The sequence below is a fragment of the Phyllostomus hastatus genome, unplaced genomic scaffold, assembly GCF_019186645.2.
Source record: "Phyllostomus hastatus isolate PE091 unplaced genomic scaffold, TTU_PhHast_1.1 phas_scaffold_1224, whole genome shotgun sequence".
NCBI classification, from domain to species: domain Eukaryota; kingdom Metazoa; phylum Chordata; class Mammalia; order Chiroptera; family Phyllostomidae; genus Phyllostomus; species Phyllostomus hastatus.
In genome coordinates, this window is record NW_025334008.1 from 1,691,657 (window position 1) to 1,715,519 (window position 23,863).

The following is a 23,863-nucleotide window of genomic DNA, read 5'->3' on the forward strand; positions in this document are numbered from 1 at the left end:
ATGAGAGCAGGACCCTTTATGGCCTATTCTGGTCACTGACATACCCCCTCCAGTCTAATCTGGCATACAATGGTGCTCAATAAGCATTTGTAGAATGGACGGATGGATGGATGGATGGACGGACGGATGAATGAATGAGTGGAGTCAAGTATAAGACAAGGGTCTGCGGCGGGGGCAAATCAAATGCATTTGGGCAGGGGCAATAATCTCTCCATTCTCCAGATGCAGAGCCCTAGGCCCAGAGAAGTAAAGCCACTTGTCCCAGGCCACACAACTGGGATGGATAAGAGACAGGATTCAAAGCCAGGTTTGCCCAGCAGCAAAGCCTGAGCTCTCTGCCCAGCATCATGGAGCTGTGGTCACACAGGGAAGCAGAAAGGACATTTTCAGGCCCCTTTGTTCCTGCTGTGAAGTCACCTTCCCAGCCTCCCCTTCCCCTGCCGGCAGCCCTGACACCCACCCTTCGGGCAACATACCGATGGACTTTTGCCGGAGCATAAGCCCAGGTCCTGGAGGCAGGTAAGAAGGACGGTCATAACTTGGCTGCGAGCGGTGGTGGGGATCGAAGTTCGACTTTGGGGTGGCAGTCAGAGAGGGGAGAGAAAAGACAGCAGAGGGAGAACAGTCAGGGCGGGAAGACTTGAGCCTTTCGTACACGGCCATCACCCATCCCTTCTACCAGCTTTTGCAGGCAGGGAGAGGGTTCTGGAGCGGGTGGAAGGGGATTCTGGCAGAGAGAAAGGTTTCTGAGTCTGGACAGTGGGGAGAAAGGAAGGAAAAGGAAGGTTTTTCAGTTGTCCTGGCTGGCTCTGTGTCCCATGCTGTCACTCCTCTGGGTACCTGTCTCCACTCCCCATGTGACTGCCCAGGCCCGAGTCACCACCATCGCCTGCCTGGATGGCCATGGTAGACTCTTCCCTTGTCTCCCTGTGGCCACCCTTTTCCTCCCCACCCCCACACACCGCCACACAGGGTCAGACGGAACTTTTCAAAAAGTAATTCAGGTCATGCTACTGGCCTGCTTCAAATCCGACAGTCACATCCTGCATTGGTCAGAAAGGGATCTGAATTCCCAGCGCTGGTCTTTGCGCCCCTCTGCTGCTGCAGACACTGCCAGCCCCAGGCCCCAGGCCCCCTTGACCAGGGTGCTGTGCTCATCCCCAGCTGCGGTGTCATCTGCCCTTTGCTCTGTAGACTCACCCACCCCCAGAGGAGCGGATGTGCCCAAGCTGTCACATGCCCCCACTCCTGGGGGCCACCTGCAGCCAATGACTGACTAGCATGGAGGTCCACGGCAGGATCGACCCCTGAGTGCAATTCACACTGCAGAGCTCTCCGAGGGACCAGGCTGAAGGTGGGCTCCGGCAGGGACCAGGTCTGCTGTCCTCTGCAGCCCATTGAGCCTCCCTTACTCCACTACAGGTTACCCATGGTTGGCGGGAGACCCATACTCACTTACTCTCTATGATCTAGCCCCCCGCCCCCCCCACCTTCCTGCTCACTCTGGTTGCACCGTGGCCCCCTTGCCCCACTCCCCCCAGGCCCTGAGGTCCGTCTGTGCTTTAGAAGACTTGCAAGTCCCGGATCTCCTCTCAGCAATGGTTCCCTTGTCATCGTCACAGGTCCTCTCCATCTTTTAAGTTCTCTGCTCCACTGTCCCCTCCCAGGCACGGTCTACTGCATGTCCCTCATCCTGTCTTCTTCCTGGCTCTTTTCTCCATCTGAGATGATCTCCTTTACTGGCTTATTGTCTGTCTCCTGGCCTAGAATGTCAGCTCCCTGAAGGCACTGCATATCATCCCAGGTAAGATGGGGCACCGTCTCGAGAGCCCATGGTCCTTTTAGGGGAAATGTTTTAATTTCTTTTACAATCAGAAAGGGGAAAAATAAACCCTGGCTGGCATAGCTCAGTGGATTGAGCGTGGGCTGGGAACCAAAGTGTCCCAGGTTCGATTCCCAGCCAAGGTACATTCCTGGGTTGCAGGCCATAACCCCCAGCAACCGCACATTGATGTTTCTCTCTCTCTCTCTATCTCCCTCCTTTCCCTCTCTAAAAATAATAAAATATTAAAAAAAAAGAAAGGGGAAAAATATAATCAATCTGGATAATATTCATCTTTGTACCAACATAGTCATAAAATAGAGATTTAAAAAAAATTTTTTTTAAAGGAGGTCGGGGCTCACAAAGGCAAAACTGCTCAAGACCCATGGAAGTCATAGATAACTGCTTCAGGATGGCGGCTTTGTGGGTGTTGTCTGCTGGGTCCTCAGTCCCTACACAAGGCCTGATGCTCTATAAGCTCCTGTCAAAAGAACAAGAGACTCAGAAGGAGCCCTGGCTGATGTGGCTCAGTGGATTGAGAGCTGGCCTGGGAAGCAAAGAATCCCAGGTTGGATTCCCATTCAGGGCACATGCCTGGGTTGCTGGACAGATCAGGTTCCCCAGTAGGGGGCGCTCGAGAGGCAACCACACATTGATGTTTCTCTCCCTCTCTTCCTTCCCTTCTCTCTCTAAAAAGAAATAAATCTTCATAAAGAGAAACTCAGAAAGAGCCAATGTCAGACATTGCTATTTGGAGGTTTCTCTTATATACAGAGGTACCCCATTCTACACAATGCCCCAGGAATGTTAATATTCTAAGGGAAGTGACTTTGATGGATGGGTTTACTCCTACGCCCTCAGAGCCCAGCAGCAGGTGAGCACCCCAGCAGCCCAGCACACAGCAGGCGATCAATAAATGTTTGTAGAATGAAGGACTGATTGGGAGTGACACAAGCTCACGATGAGATAGGGGGGAGCACTCTGAAGGCAAACCCCCAGTCCTGTTCATCTGAACATCCCCGTGAACCAGCAGCCCGTTGGCCCCGAAAAGGCGTCTCCTGAAGACATGCCCATTTCGGCTGGTCTCCCCCATTCTGATCTTCCCTGAGCAGAATTCTCAGCCTCCCAACTCTTCTGGACTTTGCTGCATGCCTTTCTCACATGTCCTCTTTAAGCCATTTCTCCCTAAGCCCCAGCTGAACATCCTGCTTGGTTTTCCATCCTGTCCTGAAGCTCATGATGACCTGTGAGGTATCAGGGAGCCGAACCCCATAAAAGAGGGGAGATTGGGTGGTGATGCAGAGGGGGGGAGAGGGAGAGAGAGAGGGCGGGTGGGGGGAGAGGGAGGGAAGGAAAGTGAAGGGAGCCACTTCCCTGCAAGCCCCTTCACCAGCTAGTTTACATAGAAGTCCTCACTGAATCCTCAGACTTGTGAGTTAGGGTTGGTTACACCCACTCCAGTGACAGTGAAAGAGGCTGGGCATCAGAGAAGGGTTGTGCCCTAGGTCAGCCAGTAAGAGGAGGTTACACAGCTCTTGTAGAAAGCATCCTGGAGTGACTAGAAAATGCTTAAGGTAAGTAAGAGGGAAGAAGAAGGGTCACGAAGGGCAGAGAAAAGGGCTGTGACCTGTCAGAAAGGATGCAGGGACCACTGAGGGGCAGAAGCAGGCTGGGAGGACACGGAGTACAGTCCATCCCACCCTGGGAAGGAAGGGCAAGGGGTGGCTGGGAAGAGGGAAGGAAGGTGAGGGATGCATCTGCTAAGGGCCCTGCGGAGGGGTGGGGGGTCTGAGTGTCAAGGGAGGGCTCCAAGGGACAGGAGAAGGGTCAGAGAGATAGAGGAGGAGTCCCAGTGAGGGGGGAAGAGCGCCCCTAATGGAAGAAGGCGCAGAGTGGAGAGAGGGGCAAGAGATTTACAGACGGACAGAGGGACACATCGAATTGGAAGGGAGGATCAACTAATGGGTTAGCTTGATGTCATAAGGCGTCAGAGTGGCAGAAGAGATGTCAGACTAACAGAGGATCCATAAGTGATTCTGAGGAAGTGAACTGACCACCTGAGGAGCGGATTGACTCAAGGTGGGACAGGCTGACCATCAACAAACATGTAGCACCTGCTCCCGTGCCTACCAGGCTGCCAATCGGGGCACCAGGTGCACCTGACGTCACCAGCTGCCAGGCAGACTCCTCCCCAGCGAGTGGTCCAGAGGTCCAGCCTCCCGCTGTGCCACCTCTTGGGCAGTCTGTGGGTCTGGTGCCGCACTGACAGAATACGAGCCCTGGCGCTGAACACCGGCTGGAAGCTGACCATGGGCTGGGAAATTCACACCACGGAGACAGCCCCCGAAAGGGGTCCAGGGAGAGAGAAAGGAATGGGAGACAGATGGAGAGACAGACATAGACAAAAAGGGAGATGGGAGAAAGAGAGAGATGAGGGAGAAATGAGACAGAGATTCAGGTCCAGAGGGAGGAGAGACAGATTGAGGGACAGGAGAGGAAATGAAACAGCAATGGGAAGGAAGAGGGATGCGGTGAGGCGGGAAAGTCGGCCCTGAGAGACCCTGCAACGGAGAGGGCTGAAGCTCTCCCTGGGGTGAGACAGAGAAGGAGAGTGCAACCAGGAAGCTGTGATAAAAATAATCGGAGGGAGAAACCGAGTCCAGAGAAAGGCTGAAAGCCGCACCGGCACAAAGACAGGGTGGTGGGGGAGAGAGGATGGGCAAGGGACCCCCTGGCATGCGGGGCCGGGATCAGTGACCAGGTAGCAGAGACATTCTTCCAGAAACCAAAGCCACACAGAGGGGAGGCCAGATGGTTGGACAGCAAAGCCCGGGAGGAGACAGAACCCAAGAAGCGCCCTGACCCACAGTGGACTGGCCAGGGGTCTGTGCCCCCACCGTTGGTCCGAGGGGGTCTTCCCTGGCCCCACAGGTTTTATGCAGAGTTGTGTCTTTTAGGGAGGGCCGAAACCTCCCAGTTCTTAAGTTTAGACCAGTGGCGTCTTGTACGATATTCTGCTCTAGCTCACTGCTGGGCACATCTGATAAGAGAGGCCTCGGGGCTGCACTGGGTCCCCATCCTGCCCACTCGCTTGCCCCCTCTGGTCTAGGGCAGAGGGGTGCGAGAGGGAGACTGAAGAGGGGATGGAAACCGAAACAGATGGGAAATGGGGACACAGAGGACAAGGCCACACACCGAGAGAGAGGCTGCAGAGAGGACACGCAGAAATGTCAGGAAGGGGCCCCTGCAGTGGTGCAGGGTGAGGAAGATCGGGACAGGCTGCCACGTGGGAAGGGAAAGACAGAGCCCCAACAGCAGAGGGAGGGCTTGCGGAAGGCGCAGAGATAGGCCCCAAGAGTGGGGAGAGAAGAAAAGGGGAGGTCCCGTGGGGGAAATGACCACTGCACCCTGAGGGAAGGGAGGCCTCAAGGAAGACCTCATGGGGTATGGGGGCAGGCAGGCAGCTGCTTTTATTGTTGGGCAGTGTTTGGGCCCAGCCAGGGGTGTCTTTGGAGCTCAGAGGGCGAATTCTGTGAGAGCTGGGATCTTTTTATGCAGAGAGGGGCTGACACCCTGGCTGCCTGGCACTTCATGGGGCCTCCAGACAGTCACTGAAGAAATGCTCTAATCTGTTATAGGAGACTCCACACTGAGCCAGCTAGGGTCCCTGGGGTGCAAGAGTCACGATGGGGTCTCCAGTCTGTTATTTTGCGGCCAAGGGTGCTCACCATCTGTCAGGAACTTGCTGTACTTAGCAAGTGATCTCATTTATTCTTTGGAAGAACCAGCAGGACCGGTGTTTGTCCCATTTTACAGAACAGGAAACTGAGGTGCAGAGAAATTAAGTAGCATGGTCCAAGAAAGCTAAAAGAAGTCGGGATTTGGGAGCAGGTCTGCCTGGCTCTATGTGAATCACCCATGTGGTGATTCTTACCCAGACCTTGGTGGACAGGTAGGCACAGAAGATGACCCTTAGAGCTCCAAAGACCTCCAATTCCTTGAGCAACCAAGGGCAGGTGTGGAGTGAGAATCTACTGCATGCAGGGCACTCTGCCAAGCCCTGAGAAGGGACTGAGGACCCTCCACCTCTAAAAATGAACGAAAGTTCTCGAAGTCTGGGTACAAAACGTCCCACCTGCGTTTGGTTCTTGTAAAAGTACCAGATTCTCCAGAGTAGGCTATGCACTTGGACGGGAGAGAAATTACATCTTTATTTCCACTACCCTACAACTAAAATGCAACATTTCCTCAATTAAAAATGTAGGTCACACACCATGGTGGTGTCGGCAAGACCTGCAACTACATCCCCGACAGAAGTCACAGATATTTCCATATCTCATTGCCGTGCTTGCAATTGCTCAAAATAGTATTTTATGCTCCTTCTGTCTTGGAAATTAGAGTCGTTAAGATCCACCACCAGCTCCTGCTGGCTAATGTGACGAATGGGAATTGGCATTCCTGTATCATACATTTGCTTTTTAAAAAATTTTTGATAACTGTATTCAATGTAATTGGCTCATTTTGTTAGCTTAGGTTTTTTTTTTTTAATTTTCTTTCTTCCTTTTCTTTTTTGAAGATTTTATTTATTTATTTTCAAAGAGAGGGAGAGAAACATCAATGTGTGGTTGCCTCTCACATGGCTCCCACTGGGGACCTGGCCCGCAACTCAAGCATGTGCCCTGACTGGGAATCGAACCGGTGACCCTTTGGTTTGCAGCCCGCACTCAATCCACTGAGCTACACCAGCCAGGACTAGCTTAGGTATTTTACTGTAAGCCTCTATAAGCATAATTCTCAGCACTATGCTGGCCCATCAAAGAGGTCCACGGCCCCCACCCCCAGGAGCCCAAGAACCTAGTTTTAGAGTAAATGGTCCCTTGGCCACCAGATGGAGGGGATGGGCTGTGTGAGGAGGGGTTCAGAGGCCAAGGTCAGAGAGCAGGGCCTGTGTAGAGAAGAAGGAAGTGCTCAGAGAGAGGCGGAGCCGAGTGTGACCACTGGAGGGTGGAGGGCAGAGCTGGGGGAGGGGGTGTCCCAATGAAGGGACACAGATCAATGGGGACAACAGCCAGAGAGGGGCCAGCAGGGCCCCACCAGAAGGACCACGGCTGAGGCTGGACTGTGGATCCAGCGGCCTGACTTCTCGGGTTGAAATCCTGGCTCATTCTCTGAGCCTGTTTCTCCTCTGTGAGTGGGCTACCATGCGTACCTCACAGGGTGATGCTAAGGCATGAATGACGTGACTCGCGTGAAACGCACTGTCTAAAATACTATCAACACTTATAGTCGGCTCTGTCGTAGGGTAAAGCAGGCAGGGCCCAGACAGAGATCATGATTAATATTGCAGTAACTACCACTTGTTGAGTAGTCATTAGTATTTGCTGGGCCCATGCCAGGGATCTCCGTCGTGACACTGGCTTACCGTCCCTGGGACCTTCGCGGTGGGACAGACATGGACAGAGAGGGAGCAAGCGTGAGGTGCAGGAATGGAGAGTGGAGTGGGGAACGAGAGAGAGAGAGAGAGAGAGAGAGAGAGAGAGGTGGGTCTGGGGAGGTGGTGAGAACGAGGAAGAAGAGGAGGGGCAGAGAGGAAAGGAGGCCCTAGAGTGGGGAGAAAGAAGTGGACCCCAGCAAGAGGGGTACCTGCAGGACTGGCGTTAAATACAGGAGCTCAGGGAGTATTTGCAAGCAACGGTATGGAGGCTCCAGCTCACTGTGTGCACCCCTCGAGTTTCCATCCCCTAAGACCCCAGTCCCCCGCCCAGGCCGCCTACCTCAGTGGCAAAGAAACCCTTGGGCCGGTGTTTGCCCAGGGACGCGAGGCCACCGGGCCCGGGACTCTCGCTCGCGCTGATGGTCTGCTGAGCTGCGGCCAGAATTTCATCCAGTTTGTCTAGGGGGAGGCAGAAGAGGGGTGGAGACACAGCGCAAGGAAGGTTGCTTTGGCCTCAGAGACAGAGATGCTGGGAGCCCGCACAGCAGCTTGTGAGAACCAGGAAAGGACACCCTTGTCTCCACCCCGGGGGGTGGACAGGCAGCCCTGCTGGAGATGCAGCATCCAGCCCAGTAGGCAGGACCCAGCGATGGGCAGGGTGGGGGGCGGAACAGGACAGCCATCATGGGAAGTGGGAACTCAGGCCTGAGGGCTGGGGCGGGGCCGGGTATGAGGGTGGTCAGCGGCAGGAAGAGGGACAGAGTGGATGGCACCGCCCAGTGCGCCGGGTCAGGGGCCCAGGGCTGCCCGGGGGAGACTGCAGGGGTGGTCCATCTTACTGAGCGCCATCTGATACACAGTCCGCTTTTTCTCCATGCTGGGCACTGGTGCCGGCTGCTGCTCGTACTCTGTGGGCAAAGGAGGCCGCTGTAGCCCGGGGGCGTGGCCATCGGGCGTGTGCAGCGCGAGTGGGGCAGTGAGGGGCCGGGGCGGGGAGGGGCGAGTCCGCCGGCGGGGTCGGGACGGGGGCCCTCCCGCCAGTCCTGTGCCCACTCACCACTCTTCTTCTTCCAGGGGGAGACTAGCCCGGGGGAGAGGCAGCAGAGGAGCCAAGAGTTAGGACTTCAGGGGGAGGCGAGGGGCCCCCTGTCTGGAACGCCCACCTCCCGCAGGGCCCCCGGGGTGGGGACTGCCGGCTGCCTGACCCGCCCCTGTGGGCCGATGCCCGACGCCGGACCCCCCAGGTCCGCTCGGTCTGGAGCGAGGGGGCTGGCCTTCCTTTCTGTTAGTGGGGGTGGGGGCAACTGGTGGGGGGTGATGAAGAAGGGGCGGGATAGGTAGAGAGGGGCTAGAAAGGAAACAGACCCTCAGAAAGGGACACAGACCCAGAGAGACGCCAACAACGAAACAAATACAAGAGGACAGAGGCAAGTCTCGACTTTCAGACAGACGCCCCTTCCCAGCCACACACAGGCAGGCCAGAGACCGTCTGGCCCACGGACTGGGGACAGGAGGAGGACAAGGACCCCTGGTCACTAACGACACTAATAAGCCCGAGGGTGGTGCCGCCCCCTCTGCCCCTTCCCCTCTCAGCACCTGGGCCCCAGCAGCCCCACAGGCTCACCCATCTCCTCCAGCTCTGAGGTCATGGACTTGGAACGCAGGGAGATGGCTGGGGGTGGGAGCCGCTTAGCCTGCTGGGGTGCTGAAGAGGGGATGGTGGGGGGTCAGGCATCAGTACCGCAGGGGGGAGAGCCCCGAGACCCCCCTCCAACACCACCACAGTGCTTCCAGAGCTCAGAAAACAGCCGCCACCAGCATGATGGGCTCTCCCTGCCTCCGTTTCTCCCCAGAAGGGCCCCAGACAAGCAACCTCGAGGAAGGGAAGGCCAGCGGTGGGGTGGTGGGACGCTCCCGAGGGTCTCAGTCTGGTGGCAGTGGTGGCACGCCAGGCCTGGACAAACGGTAGGGGGGATCACCTTTCTTATGGACTGCCTCATCCATGTCCGGGTGCCTGGTGACCATCACCACCTTGACCATCAGCGTGTTGCCGCCTTGGCGGATCATGTTCACCACCTGCCGGTGGCCAACCTTCACCACGTTCTGACCATTCACCTGTGGCACAGACACGCCTTAGTCACACCCAGGAGGGGGGGAGGGGTGCTTCCCGCTTCAGAGTCCCTCCTGCCCTCAGCCCCTCCCCACCCGTCTGTCTTCCTTCTCAAGGCTCCAACTCTCGGTTCCTGTAGCTCTCCAGGCCTCAGGGCTGTGGCAGGGGCTGGGCCCACCCTGCTCACCCCCTCTCTCCCTCTGTGTCCCCCTTGCAGAGAGAGACAGAGAGAGAGAGAGAGAAACAGAGAGAGAGAGAACGTGCACCTGTCAGGGGACAGCTCTGTCGTGTTTTGAGACACTTCAGAAAGGCCTAGGGATTAAATCCACGAAGAAAGCAGAGGCTGGGAGGCCTGGGGCCGAAGGAGGATCTGTGCTGGGGCAGCCAGACCCTGGTGTGGGTCACAAGGAGCCTTTGTATTTGTCACCAGGGGCCCAGGGAAGAGAGGGGCGCCTGTGGCAGGTGGGCTGGCGGCTGGGGCTGGGAGAGGCGCCTGGAGCCTGGCGGCAGTGAGACTCACCTCGATGAGGAAGTCGCCCATGCGCAGTCCCGCACGCCATGCCACGCCACCCTCGTCCACCGACTCCAGATACTGCAGCGCCGGGAAGGCCGGGGTGGGGGTGAACTCCTCGATGGGGGTCTGCGCTGCAGATGGGAGGAGCCGGCGGGGTCGGAGGGGAGGGGGTGGAGAGGCCGAGCAGGGGATGGGGCTCAGACCCAAGTCACGGAGGCCTCACCGTAGCTGAGGGACCAGCACCCTGGGGTTGGGGTGGTAGGTGGGCCAAGGTCCCCTTCCCTGTCCATCCCCCTGGGTCGGAGAGCCACTCTTCCATCCCCTCCCGGCCGACACTCACCCTTGGCCCCCCGGAGCACGAACCCAAACCCCTCACTGTCCTTCTTCTGCAGCAGAACTGTCTTCTCCTTAATGATGTAATCGCTGGGGGGGGGGGCGGGGAGGGAAGGGAGGGGTGGGGGTGGAGCGGGTGGAGAAGGGATCATGAGACTCTGAGACTCGGAGCCAGGCCCCATGGGCAGCCCGCGCCCCTGCTCCTGGACCATTCACGGCACCGAGGATCTCCCTCTCCCACTCCGGGAGTGAGCGTCTGCTGGCGGCACCTCTGACAGGCCTCCCCCGCAGAGCTCGGAGCGCCTGCTCTCCCACTCACTCTTTCCTCATTCATCCATCCGAGCATCCATCCACCCATCCATTCAGCAGGCAGCGACCCAGCCCACTGTGCAGCAGGCGTGGATGAAGGGACGGGCAGGCACACCGCCGGATCACCAGACAGCCTGGCCTGGCTCAAGCCCCTGCTCGCCACTTCTGGTCTGCGACCTTGAGCCCGCCCGCAGCTTTAACCTTTTGGGTCTCAGTTTCCTCATCTATAATAGTAGGCTCCCCGTGACAGGTTGCTGTGGCAGCAAAGTGCAGATAGTATTCAGCACAGCGCCCAGCACATCACATGTGCTCGAGAGAAGTCCTTCTCGGTCTCCGGTCGAGTTTTGAAGTCAAGAGCACGCGTGTGCTTTGCTGATACCCCTCCTGACTCTGACTATATATACACTACAGCAATACCTCCCCAGGTCCCCAAGCATATTGTAACATTGCTTATTCGGCACTGCCCAATATGGTGGCCACTAGCTGCATGTGGCTATTTATACACTAATTAATTAAAAATTAAATCGAGCCCTGGCTGGTGTGGCTCAGTAGACTGGGCGTGGGCCTGCAAACCAAAGAGTCGCTGGTTCGATTCCCAGTCAGGGCACATGCCTGGGTTGCGCGCCAGGTCCCCAGTAGGGGGCGCATGAGAGGCAACCACACCTTGATGTTTCTATCCCTCTTTTTATCCCTCCCTTCCCCTCTCTAAAAATAAATAAAATCTTAAAAAATAACGAAATTGAAAAAATTCAGCCCCTCAGTCTCACTAGCTACACTTCAAAGTGCCCAGTAGCCATGCGAGGCTCGTGGGTACCACACTGGACAGTGCAGACACACAACCTTTCATCGCTGAGGAAAGTTCTGGAGGACAACGCTGACTCCTATATTCCCTGGTATATCTCAAATGTATCTCCTCATTCAGTGGGCAGATTCTAGTAAAACTCAAAGTGCCAGTGACTGTGGGGATGGTTCTCAGTAAGGCCACAGAGGTCTGCTCCCACACCCAGGAAACGCTCAGCTGTGTTCCGTGCATCTCCATACCCACCTGGGCTCGCTCAGATGCGGCCCCCAAACCTCGACGTCACTGCCGTGTACCTCAACATCACACACCTTTTCCACTGCAGGCACCCCAGTACACGACAGGCATAGCTGGACTCCAACCCCACCCCCTTCAGAACACGCGAGAACTCCAAGGTAAGCACAGCCCATGGCTGGCTGCGCCCCCTCACCCTGCAGTTATTATGTCTGAGGCCCATCCAGCGCACATGCAGACCCCCTCGACATATTCCTCTTACCTCCACCGGCCCCAACACACGCCAATAATAGCATGCCTGCTCCTCACGCACTCCAATTACCTACCCCCACAGATTTGGCAAAACAGCCCTCCACGAATACTCCAGTATATTTCAGTCACAGCCCCACACGTCCCAGTATGCTGCAATGATGACTCCCCCTCACTCTGATCTCAGTATATTCCCGCAGCATGCCCGCCCCCTGAACACGTCCCAGTACACGCTGTGTTCCGGCAACCACCCCTGCCCAGCCACACAGGCACCCTGTACACGCCCATGACACCCCACGACTTCCACGGTTAAATCCATACATCCGGCAGACCCTAGCGGCAGCGTTCTGCTCCTGCGCAGGCGCGCCATCCCTGGCCCCACAGCCCCCCTTGTTGTAAGTCTGGGGCTCAACAGCACACATGTGTACACGTGTGTACACAGAGACTCTCCCCTGCGACTGCCCTTGCTCAAGGTTCACCACAGTCCCACAAACGTGAGCACACCATACCTGTTTCGTCTTCCTTTATACTCAGCCCAGGGATCAGCTACCTTTGCAGCTGAGTGGAGCGGGTGGGGGAAGAGGAGGAGGGAGGGGTTGAAAGGAGTGAGGGAGGGGAGAGAATGGGTTGGGGGGGGAGGGAGGCCCAGAAGGCTGGAACAGTGAGTGGACAGGGCCAGCAGAAACTGGTTGGGAGGTCAGGGCTGCCAGCTCTCGACCATGCACTGGGCCCCACCTTTGTCCCCACCGCACACCCAGACAAGTTCCTCCTGTCCTTGCTACCCCATATCCTTTCCAGGCCTCTAGGGCGTCCCAAGGGGCCGGCAGTACCCTTCAGCTCTCCTTAATTCCTCATCTACAGCCAGTTCACCCTCTTTCGTACATGCCACAAACCCCTAGTGTCCCCACGCCTTCCCCCGGCCCTGGAATCTCTTCTTTGTGCCCCACGTTATCCTGACACTCCATACATGAACCTTCCCCAAACACCCCAGTCCTCCAACATAATTCAAGAAACGCCCATAGCCATCACAAGCCGAGAAGCAGCACTCGCTATGTGCGAGGCAGTACTTGAAACCCTCCCAGCTAAATAACTCCCAGCCTCTGTCTGAGGGAGGCGTGAGTACGGACTGCTCCCACTTCACAAGTCGGGAAACAGAGGTGCAGACGGGGGGGAGGGCAATGTGCCTGAGGTCGCAGGGTGAACAACGCTCTCCGACAGCCCCCAGGGAAACACCTGGGCAACTGCAGTGGCGACACCCTGAGGCCTCCACGGCACCCAAACACACACCTCAGGCACATGTCCACCACCTCACCTGTCCCTGCACCTCACCACAAACACCTCAGGCACACCTGCCCCAAGTCCACCGCCGCGAGTGCCCCTCTGGCGCCCAAAGCCCGTCCCCGGCTATGCCGACTGCATGACAACAATGGGAAACATGCACTGAACCACAGCCAAAGGCCGGCCAGGGGTCCCAAGCATTTTACATTTATTCCTTTAGTCCTCAAGAAACAGCCCCGGGGGGAGGGGCGGTTCGGGGCTGGCAGCCCACTCTTCCCATTTTATGGATGAAGAAACTGAGGCACAGAGAGATAACCTGCTCAAAACCACACCGGCTAGAATAGTGTCAAAGCCAACAGTGGAATCCTTCACTGTCAACCCATGTACCCCAACAATGTCCAAACACCCCAAATCATCACAGCACCCCACTTCCCTTCTCTCTCGAGCATCCCCGACATGTATGTGTTCCTCCCTCTCCTCACTCCTGCGACTTTCTCGCCCAGTCTCCAGCTCGACTGGTGTCTCCCTCATCCCACGACATCACCCTTGAACTTCCAACCGCACTCTGGCCCCCACAGCTTTCTGCGACTGCATGCTCCCTTCCCCTCACGCCAGTGGGTCCCCTTCCCCTCTCTGTACCTTGCTCCCAGCTCCTCCGTGTCTCCTCCATGCCTCCTGGAAGCTTTCCTTGCCCTGACCACCATTGGCCCTCACTTCCCAAGGCCCTCATCACACCCATGGGGCCACCCCTCTGCCTCCCATGTTGCTCTTGCAGGCACACTCCCACCCCCCTTCCCAAAGTCTCTTCCTGTGACCTCTCCTTCCTCTCAGGCCCCTGGCGCCCTTCCTGGCCTTCATCCCACCCACTCCCCCCCTGCCCACACCTCTGCACGAATCCCACTGTGTTCCCCTAGGCCACCCTGGGCTCCTCTCAGACTCCCTGGTTCCCCCCCGCCCCACTATCTGTGGAAGCCTCCTCCTCTGCACCCTCAGCTCACTCCATTGCACACCTTTCCACCTCCTGTTACTTGCAGCTGCATTTCCTGTGCATTTCCTGCACTTTCTGTCTACACTGCCTGTCCCCCCCACCCCCGCAATCTCCCTTGCTTTCCCTGCATGCCCTCCTTACCCCATTGCTCCGCACACTCCCTGCACCCTCCCTGCTCTGGTGCCTCTACTTCGGTGTGCCCCACTCTTTCCCGTTCCGTTCCCATCCCGACACCCTCCCCCAGACCCTCTAACCCCACCCCCTGCTCCAGCCTTGCTACCCACGCAGCAGCACCCCATTCACCATGGGAATGGCACCGCTGGGCTGCTGACTACCTGCCCTGCAGGAGCACACACAATACGCGCCCCAGGCCGGCCCTTGTTCCCTGGATCCCACACGCGGAGACTGCAGCAGCGTCCACTCCCCCCACCCCCACCCTGAAGGTCCTCTCACACGCCCAGGCTCCCACAGCCTGGAGCCTGCGGCTGCACATGGCACCCCCTCCGGGACTCGGCCCCTCCCCGTGTACCCATCTCCGCGGGCAGCTCCATGGCTGGCACAGAGGCCCCCATACAGGGAAGCCGGCCCCCTCCCATGCTGAGAAGTGGTACACACAGCAGATGCAGCTCCCCATGCAGAAGCTCAGCCATGGCTCGGCACACGTGCCCCTCACAGGCACAGACCCCTGGGGGCAGGGAGAGGAGCACACGGGGCAGAGACACACAGAGGGACTGGCGGGGGGGGGGCTGTGGGGGAGGGGACAGGCCTGGCCTGGGAGGGTGGGTGTGGGGAAACAGCCGCAGTGCCTGGGACAGACACACACACACACACACACACACACACACACACACAGAGTCCCCAGACAGCCTCTCGATGGTCCAAGTCACACACAGAGACAGACGCTGTCACAGAGACACACAGATGGACACAGCTGGGGGGTGGGCTGGGAGCCCACCCTCTCCCCATCCCTCTCTCTTGCTCCGTCTCTCCCTCTCTCGCATACACAGCTGCAGGCAGTCACACACACGCACGCACACTGACACAGCCACACTGACACACGCACAGCCGCTCAGTGACACGCAGCGGAAAAAGTGGAGGGGAGAGGAGGCTGGGCGGGATGCGTGTGTGATGGTGGGGGGGCAGACTGTGAATGGGAGAGAGGGGTATGAATGGGGGGACCCGCCGACTCCTCGAAGGGGTGTGGGGATGCGGGGATCAGTGGGACCGAGGCCTGGGGTGTAGGCGCCTGAGGGACAGCCACGGTGGCTCCCCAAGGGGAGGGCTCCCCAGGGTGGGGGCGCTCAGGGCGGCAGGGAGGGCAAATGGGCTCCAAACCCCAACGCGGGGTGCGTTGGTGGGCCTCGCAGAAGAGAAGATTTTGGAGGAAGAGCTGAGGGGGGCCTGGAAGGGCCTGTGAGGGGGTGGAGGACAGATTCCCGGGCTGGGAGGGGTACTGAGGAAGCGCGGCCCAAGGGAAGGGATGAAGGAAGGGTTGAGAAGAGGGGCCCGATAGGCGTTCGGCGTTCAGAGGAGGTTAGGGGAGAGGGCTGGAGGAGCGGGGCGGCCGGGGGGATGAGGAGGAGCCCCAGAGGTGAGGGATCAGCGGCGGGGGTAGGGTCGTCACGGCGGGCCGGGGCCTCCAGGCCAGGCCGCGGGGGAAAGGGGCGGCGCGCTCCGTTACCTGTAGATGTACCAGACGCTGCGCCGCCGGGGCCCCAGGGCCGGCCAGCTGGAGGAGAGCGCGGGGGGCGGCTGCGGCAGGGAGCCCCCAGTGGGGCCGCCCCCGAGACCCCCGCCGCCGCCGACCGCAGACAAAGCCATCGCCGCCGCGGCCCCGGCCCGGGTCCCGGTGCCGGCCGCCCCCGCCGCCGCCGCCGCGTCCCCGTCCCCGCTCGGCCGAACCCCCGTGTCCGGGCCCCCAGGCCCCGCCTCATGCTGACCCGCACCGGGAGAGGGGAGGGGGAGGGGGCGCGCACCCTCCCGCGGGAGGGAGGGCAGGGCCGGGGGCTCACATGCCGGGGGGCGCGGGGGCGCGGGGCGCGGGGTCGGGCCGCCGCTGGAGCGCGAGGACCGCGGCCGGCGCGGGCTTCAGCACCGCGGACAGCTCCGGAGGCGGGCAGTCGGCGCGAGGCTTAACCCCTTGGCGTCCTGCGCCGGGCGGCGGAGGGGGCCGGGCAAGGGGGAGGGGGCCGGGAGGGGAACGCGGGGGCCCCCTTGGCGGGAGAAGGGGGAGGGGCGAGGCGCGGGGGGAGGAGAAGGGGAGGCACTTCCGGTCTGGGCCCCCCCTTAACCCCCCTCCCCCCTCCAGGGCCCTCCCGCGCAGGTGCAGAGCGAGGGAGAGCGGGAGAGGGACGCACACCACACAAGATGCCTCGAAACCTCGTGCGGGAACGCGCGGACCGAGCCCCACTTCCAGGGCAGGGACATCAAGGTGAGAGAGGCCCCAGGAGGGGACACACAGCCCCCCCAACACAGACCGACATACAAAGCACCCCAACACAATCTGGAAGGGCCAGAAAGGGAAGGCCAGGGCATTCAGATCGGGCCCCAAGGCAGAGAGACACCTCCCTCCTAAGAACCTCAGGCAGAGGGGCATACACACGCTACACCACACTGGACACCCACAGGAGAGGAGCGAGGGAGGCACGGATGTGGGAGGGAGGGGGGTGGGGGTGTGCAAGGGGCAAACCACAGGACACAGAAGGGGTCGGGCAGAGCAGGGGCCAGGCAGGAGCGCCTCAGACACACCGCAGACTGGCAGCACATCCCAGTGGGCGAGGGCCGTGGAGAAGGAGGGGGGATACACACTGGACAGGACAGACCTGAGGGCCAGAGGGACCACCTTCATCCAGCCGCAGGTCGATCAAGTGACCCCAAGACCAAGGCCAAGGAGACACGCTCAGAGAGACATGGACAGAGACGAGAGGGAAGCAGAGGCTGACGGGGTGACTCGGGGGGAGGAACCTGGATACTCACCCGCTGCCCAGAGCCGGAGACGTGCCAGGCGGACACGCACAATGGTCAAGCGCCTCGGACACGTGGGGCTCGGGGCAGCACCCCAGCCCCACCCCCTCTGCCCTGGTGTCATTGGTCTTCCTCCCCGCCCCAGCGGGTCCCCACTGGCCAGAACACAGACACGTAGGTTTGGACACATTTAATGGAAGGATGCCACGAACAAGGAGACCCTTCCCTGGGGGGGGGGGCTGGGGAGCAGCAGGGGAGGGTGTCATCCCGGATGCCCAGTTATGACCACCCCTCCCCCACAGCCTTGCCCTTCCAGAAGCCCACCTCCTGGAGTCCTCCCTTCTCAGGCGGGGGGCCCTCCCCCAGCCACTGCAGGTCCTGAATTCCAGCTCAGTCAGACAGATGCAAATGCATGCACACAGTTGTATGGGCTCGTGTGCACCAACAGGGACATGCAGAGAGAGGGACAGGTGTGTGTGGAGACCCACCTGTCCCTACGCGGTAAGCAGACACACCGCCATCTCTAGAAACACTTGCCCTCATTCTCAGACACACAGATTCAGGGACACAGGGATGTGTGGGGACAGCTGCACCATTAGCCACAGTCCTGCAGCCACCAATGACAGCCACAGAGGCACCTGTCTCTACGGAGCAGGCCAGGCCCTCTGGCCTTCCCGGGCATATGCTCGGGGCTCTGTGTCTAGGGGCCTCCAGTCACGCATGCATACGGACACGGGTCATGTGCACCTACAGAGACACGTGGGCAAGAGCACACTCAAGGAAACAGGACAAGGGCACTCGCCTGTGCAAGCCGTTCACACACAGGGAGCTTCAGCTCTGGTCGTGCACGCGCACACACCCATAGGCCCACAGGCACCCCTTCCTTCCCATTCCTGACCCCGTGCCCGCCCGTCCCCTCCCGTCTCACCTCCCTGGGCCAATCCCATCCATCAAGCTTCAGAAGCAAGTCAGCCAGCAGCCAGGGAGGGGAAAGGTGTCAGTGTGCCCCTCTCCCCGCCCCCACCCGCCTGGCCTGGCCTGGCGCTGCCCACACCCGGTGCGAGGCGTGGGATGGGTACACTTCCACTGCACGTGACCTCCAGCCAGCCATACACGTGAGAGCCCCAGGCCCCCAGGCATTCCCCTCCCCCATCCAGCCCCACCCACCCCACTGGTTTTCGGCCACCCTAGAGCTGAGCAGTCTCCCTGGCTGCCAAGGCAGGGTTGGCATTGGGCTGTGTGGTGGGAAGCTAACGCTGCCTTCCCCCACCCCTGGTCAAACTTCAGAGGGAAGAGGTGAGATGGGAAGGGGGGTCGCCAAGGGGGTGAGGACATTTACCTTGGGGCATCAAAGCTGTCGTAGGAGCCCACGGTATAATGCCGGAAGAGTCTCTTTGCCTTGTCACTGCGGCTTTCTGCAGGGGGACAAGGGACCACCTTGGGTCCTCACTCCAGAAACCACAAGCCCACCCCCAGTGCCCCTGGCCCACACCTTCCCAGTCTCCTCCCAGCCCCATCAGGAAGACGATGGGAAAGGACATAAGTGAGTACCCGAGGGTAAATTGGACACATTGGGGCGAGGCGTTACCTTGCTTTCCCTCCTGGGAGCGGTTTGCCACCTCTTCCAGGCAGTCAGAGGGGAACCAACCGACGCGACCTTTCACTTGGCCTTCCCAGAAGCCTCCTTCCCCGATGCTAAGCACTGGGTGGGCGGGGAGCAGGAACAGAGAAACATTTCTACGTTTCCATGCTGCTCCTGCCCCCAACACACCATGCACCACCTTTCCGTAATTCCTGCACCTGGCGCAGGTCCTGGCCACAGGGCGTCCTTAATGAACGTCCCAGGAAGGGGCGAGGCCATGGTGGGGGGGAGAAGCAAATCATGTCACTCTTGCATTCTAGCTTTCCGGATCCAGTGAGGACAGCCAGAGGCAGTGGGGAAGAGGGCCGTGTCCGTGGCGCTGCCTCACAGGTTAGGGACCCGTCCTCGACGGGCTCTCTTCTCCCCTGGTGACGGGTTTCAGTTCGGTTGTTGTTCTGTGATTTCTCTCAACCCTCCCGGGCAGCCCCACTGCTGCCCTGCCACCTCTGGCAGTCTCCTTGCTGCTTAATCTTTTGTCATTTGCTCCCAGGCCCGTCCCTCCTCCACCTCTCTTTGCTTCCCCAGGCTCTAGAAGGGAGAAGAGATTAGAATCACCTCTTTCCTTCTCTCCACCACGCACAACTGCAGGGCCCTTCCCGCCGGCCCCACCTCTGAAACCATCAATCAGCCCACGTTCAGTGGTAGCCTGTGACATGCCCCGTGCCGCCGAGCTGGGTGGTGATGTTCAGAGATGGACAGCAGGGATTGCTCACGTCTACCCAGCTCTCGCTCCGGACCAGAACCCTTAGAGGGGCTGCTGTTACTATCCCTGCTCTACTACTGATGGGAAATAGGGGTGTGGAGATCCCAGGTCACTTGCTCAAGGTTACATGGCGTGTAATAACCAGAGGCTGGATTCGAATGCAGCTCTGTGCATTTTGAGAGTGAATGCTTGTAGTCACTAAGGTTGCTCTCTCTCTGTTCAAGCGTCTTGTTCAACACACAGTCCTCCTTCCCTCCCTCCAGCATTTTCGTGGCTCTGTCCGCACTCAGCCCCTCACATACCTCCCTCCCTCAACCCTCATGCCCACTCTGATAGCTAACAACTGACTTCCCACTTCAGAGATGAAGCCGCTAAAGCTAGAGCCTAGAAATCCCTTGCGCAGAGATGCCTCAAGTCACTCTAGGATTTGAGTCAGGGCCATCGATGCTTTTCTCTGCACCAGCCACCTGCCTGGAGAGGGTCTGGGAGGTGAGATCAAGAGATGTTCAAGGTCACAGAAGAACAGGAGACAGGTGGCAAGGAGTCTGGGCTCTTGGCTGGCTGCACCCTGCCTGGCTGGGTGGCCTGGGGATCGATCCTGCACTCACTGAACAGTCAGGGGTAGGAGCTGTCGAACACCATGAACGTGGTTCTTGCCCTCACGGACCTGCCACACTGGTGCCCGTGGGAGGTGTGAGTCTACAGGTGACCTCATGATTGGAAATCGAGGGCAGCACTCAAGAGAAAAAGGGTATCTGGAGACAGGACACCCAGAGGGGAACATGTAAGTGGGATGGCTGGCAGAGACCAACCAGGGAGGCGTTCAGGAGGATGTGACCTACAGGCTGAGACCCGAAGGATCCTCAGACTGGAGGACACAATGACAAGGAGCAAAGGTCGTCCAGGCAGAAGCAACAGCACGTGCGAAGCGCTTTATGTGGGAAAGGGCTCGGGGCATTTGAAGAATGAGAGAAGGGTATGGTCCTTGGAACCTTGTGGGTGAGGGGAAAGTGGCTGGAGATGAGGTGGGTGGGTGGGCGAGTGGGGGTGGGGGAGCCTTGTAGGCCAAGCTCAGGCACTGGGCTGGGATCCTGAGAGCAGAGGGAGCTCTGCTACCTCTCGAGATGTGGGGACACCTGGTGACATCGTGCAGGTGGGCACGCTTGGGGGCAACGGAGTGTCTTTTCAATGAAAGGGACGGGCATTAAAAACAGAGTGGTGTCTCCTCTCCTTGTGCAGCAGTTTTGGGCTTGAAGTTCAGAAAGGCACATGGGAGATACTGTCCAAAGCCCTCCCTCTGCCTTCCCAGGAGGTCCCTCACCCCTGCCTCAGTTTCCCTTTCTTCTTTCTCACCCTCCCAATCACAGACAAACCCCCACCCCCAACACACACACTGTCCGTCTGTCTGTCTCTCCTCTGCAGGCACTGCTGTGGCCCCCACCGCTAGCCCTGGCATTTGGCCCTTCATTCATTCATTCATTCGTTCATTCAGCGGACATGTCTTGAGGCCTCCTGTGCACTCTGCTGTGAAACTGGGCCCCTGGGACCCGGAGATCAATGTCTCAGGACCTCACCTCCAGGAACTGAGGCTACGGGCAGACAGACCGCCACACAGAGGCACCTGCACAACCTGCCCGGTGCTCTGATCCCTGACCCACTCCAACTCGGTCTCCGCTGCTTTGTCATGGCGGCTCTCTGCAGGGGGGCATGGGGATGACCCTGGGCCCTCACTGTGGGAGGACCCTCCCAGCTTCCCTGGGCGATGGCCAGGGGTCTCTCTCCTCTAAGTGCCTGTAGTGGGGGAGGGGCGCTTTGATAACGTTGGCTGTGCTCGCTCTGTGCGAAGCGCTGTTCTAAGTGCTTTACGTGAGAGGATTCCTTCAGTCCTCAGCAGGGTCCCGTTTTGTAGATGAGGACTCTGAGGCCCAGAGAAGTCCCTTGCCTGAGGAGGGGAAGGCAGGATTCGAACCCCAGCTGTCTGGTTCTCAGCCTCTATACTGCTCAGTTCCTCCATAGCCTAGAGCTGGGCAGAGACTGGCTCTCCCAAAGCAGGCTGACTACGCCCACGACAGCCCGTTTCCTGTCTCCAAAGCACCATTCCGTCCAAGAGCACAAGTCACCAGCCCGGCAAGTCTGCCCGTGGGGGCTACTGGCACCATTTTCCAGATGAAGAAAGGGAAACCAGAGAGAGGCGAATGCCTACAACGACACTCTCTGTTTGGGGAACTCTGGGCATGGACCGAGTTTCACTCACATCGCCCATCCCCTCTCAGCGGAGCCCCGCCCCCAACGTAGGCCCCGCCCCCTTCCTCAGACGCGGAACCTGGCCGTGGCTGGAGGTGAAGGCAGGCGGCATGGCCTCACACTCCCCATAGGGCAGCAGGAAACACTGAGGGCTGCAGGCAAGGGGTGTCACCTGCCTGAGGCTATAATCCTTCAACTGTGCGACAGGGCCTGGAAGCCCTGCTGCAAGGAGGGGGGGTCGTGAGTGAGTAGAAACCATGCCTGGAGGGGTCCCACCGCTGCCTGCTGGCATCATCTCAGTTACACTTCACGCTCCTCCGGGCAGACAGGGCATTTCGGGGCTGGCTCTCAGAGGCCTCCAGAGTGCGCGGAACATTCTAGAACTGTGGCTCTGACTGCTTCTCCCGGAGTGGTCAGCTCACCTGCCTGCCCCTTACCTTTGATCTTCTCGCCTTTGCTCAGGGAGATCTCCCCCTCGGCTTGAGCCTGGTAGGACTTCACGGCCATGAAGGAGCGTCCGGGCACCGCTGAGTAAAGCTTCCTGCGCCTCCCGCGGCTGCCCAGGGAGCCCCCGGGCCCCCCTGAGCCCCCGGTGCCCCCGGTGGGCCCTTCCCGGGGCGTCCCACTGGAGCTGCGTACACAGAGGGTGTGAGAGGCGGGGCAGAGTGGAGGGAGGGGGCACCTCTGGGGGAACAGGGGTCCTTGGAGGGGCGGGGGAGAGACGGAGCATCGGGGTGAGGGAGGGGGTTTGAGTGGGTTGCCCAGCTCTGGAGTCCTGGGGGAAGAGGGCATCTGGGACTCCCTCTCTCTGCGGGCTGCCGTCCCCCAGACCCCTCTCCTGCTTCCTGGCTTCAGCTCTGACCCCTCCCACGGTCCTACGAGCTCCACCCGATGGCGCCTCCTGAGGCTAAGCTCTGCCCACGCCATCCCTCTGTTCCCTAGCCTTCAGGGACTTCCAGCTTCCTCCGAGGTTGGGTCCAGCCCCCCTGCCCGCCATTCCCGGTCCTCCATGATCTTCTCCCCTCCTACTTCCTCGGGACATGCTGGCTGGCCACAGCTCCCCTCCTCACCCTCCTTAGCCAGCTTGGCCTCCTCACCCCACAGTGCCCCTTCCCACCCTCCCCTCTGCCCTGAGTGGCTTCTCTGCTCCCCTCCCACCTACCCCTCCTCCGGCTTCATCTCCGATCTCAGGCCTTCCTCCCAAGGCCCTCGGAGGCCCCCACCCTGCTTGGCCTCCTCTCACCTCACCCTGTCTGTCCTCAGGGTCTAGGGCCAACATTGGGGGAGAGTGCCCCCAGGCCTCTGGTGTAGAGCAAATGCTTTGGCTGAACTTGCATGCACTTGGGAGGGCTGCAAGACTGGCTCACGATACCCTCCCTTCCTTAAAGGTCGGGAGAGTGGCCTAAGCCTGGTGCAGGGGGGCAGGTACAGGGACAGGAGGGTGGCAGCTGAGCTGGCCTGGAGCCTGGTGGCTCTGACGAGGGGACCGGGCTGGGCTGGGATCTGTTGTGGGACCAGGGCTGGGCCCTCTCCTACCTGGGCCGTCCACGAGGCTGCCTCTTGGCCTCTTCGGGGTGCCTCCCGCGGGACGGGGAGCGCGCCCGGGCTCCCCGGGGGCTGCTGGCACTTCGGAGGGTCCCGGTGCTGAGCTTGGTGCTGGGGGCCGAGGGCTGCGACTGGCCCTGGGCCGCTGAGGTAGCGCCGGGGGCCCCGGCGGACGAGGTCCCCGGGGCGGCAAACACCATCCAGTCGGGCAGGGCCATGCTGGTGTCACTGTTGGCCCGCAGCAGCGCGGGGGGCACCGTCAGCCCGGCGCTCGGCGGTCCCCGCCGCCGGGCGGCATACTTGGGGGACTCCTGGAAGGGCACTGAGAGGGCACAGTGGCAGGGGACAGAGGGGCAGGGGGGACAGAAACAAGCGAGGGGTGATGGGGAGAGGCATGAGGGAGGAAAGAAGGGTTTGAGAAAGAGTATGGGAGGCCGGGAGTCCCACCCCTTACTGATCAGACGTTTGAGGTCCTCCAAGGGCTTTTTCAATCCCATCCTGGCCCCCAAATCGGGTGCCCTGACCCATGATCCTACCACACACACACCCTCCAAGCACTCTAGGCTCTGCCTTACCCCAGCACCCCTCACTCACCCACATCTTGTTCTCGGTGGTTTCGGATCAGCTCCCCCAGTTCGAAATTCCCAGCGATCACTGCCACCTGGGAGGAGAGAGACAGGGAGGTGCCAGGGAGG

At 59.7% G+C, this 23,863-nt stretch overlaps 1 protein-coding gene across 3 annotated transcripts in view; it reads right to left on the bottom strand.

Annotated features, from left to right (window-relative positions):
* Nucleotides 1-23,863, bottom strand: part of SHANK1 (SH3 and multiple ankyrin repeat domains 1) — a 46,063-nt gene that overhangs the window by 9,026 nt on the left and 13,174 nt on the right. Inside the window, exons 10-23 of one of the 3 annotated variants that reach the window (XM_045856457.1) lie at nucleotides 23,763-23,829; nucleotides 23,160-23,490; nucleotides 22,061-22,254; nucleotides 18,623-18,736; nucleotides 18,374-18,449; nucleotides 17,963-17,989; nucleotides 10,221-10,303; nucleotides 9,887-10,011; nucleotides 9,236-9,371; nucleotides 8,881-8,961; nucleotides 8,314-8,337; nucleotides 8,096-8,164; nucleotides 7,597-7,715; nucleotides 477-573 (exon numbers count right to left, since the gene is read on the bottom strand). In XM_045856457.1, the coding sequence (XP_045712413.1) occupies nucleotides 477-573; nucleotides 7,597-7,715; nucleotides 8,096-8,164; nucleotides 8,314-8,337; nucleotides 8,881-8,961; nucleotides 9,236-9,371; nucleotides 9,887-10,011; nucleotides 10,221-10,303; nucleotides 17,963-17,989; nucleotides 18,374-18,449; nucleotides 18,623-18,736; nucleotides 22,061-22,254; nucleotides 23,160-23,490; nucleotides 23,763-23,829 (1,543 nt within the window). The remainder of the gene's footprint in view (nucleotides 1-476; nucleotides 574-7,596; nucleotides 7,716-8,095; nucleotides 8,165-8,313; nucleotides 8,338-8,880; nucleotides 8,962-9,235; nucleotides 9,372-9,886; nucleotides 10,012-10,220; nucleotides 10,304-17,962; nucleotides 17,990-18,373; nucleotides 18,450-18,622; nucleotides 18,737-22,060; nucleotides 22,255-23,159; nucleotides 23,491-23,762; nucleotides 23,830-23,863) is intronic. The other 2 variants (XM_045856459.1, XM_045856458.1) reach the window with 2 other exon arrangements.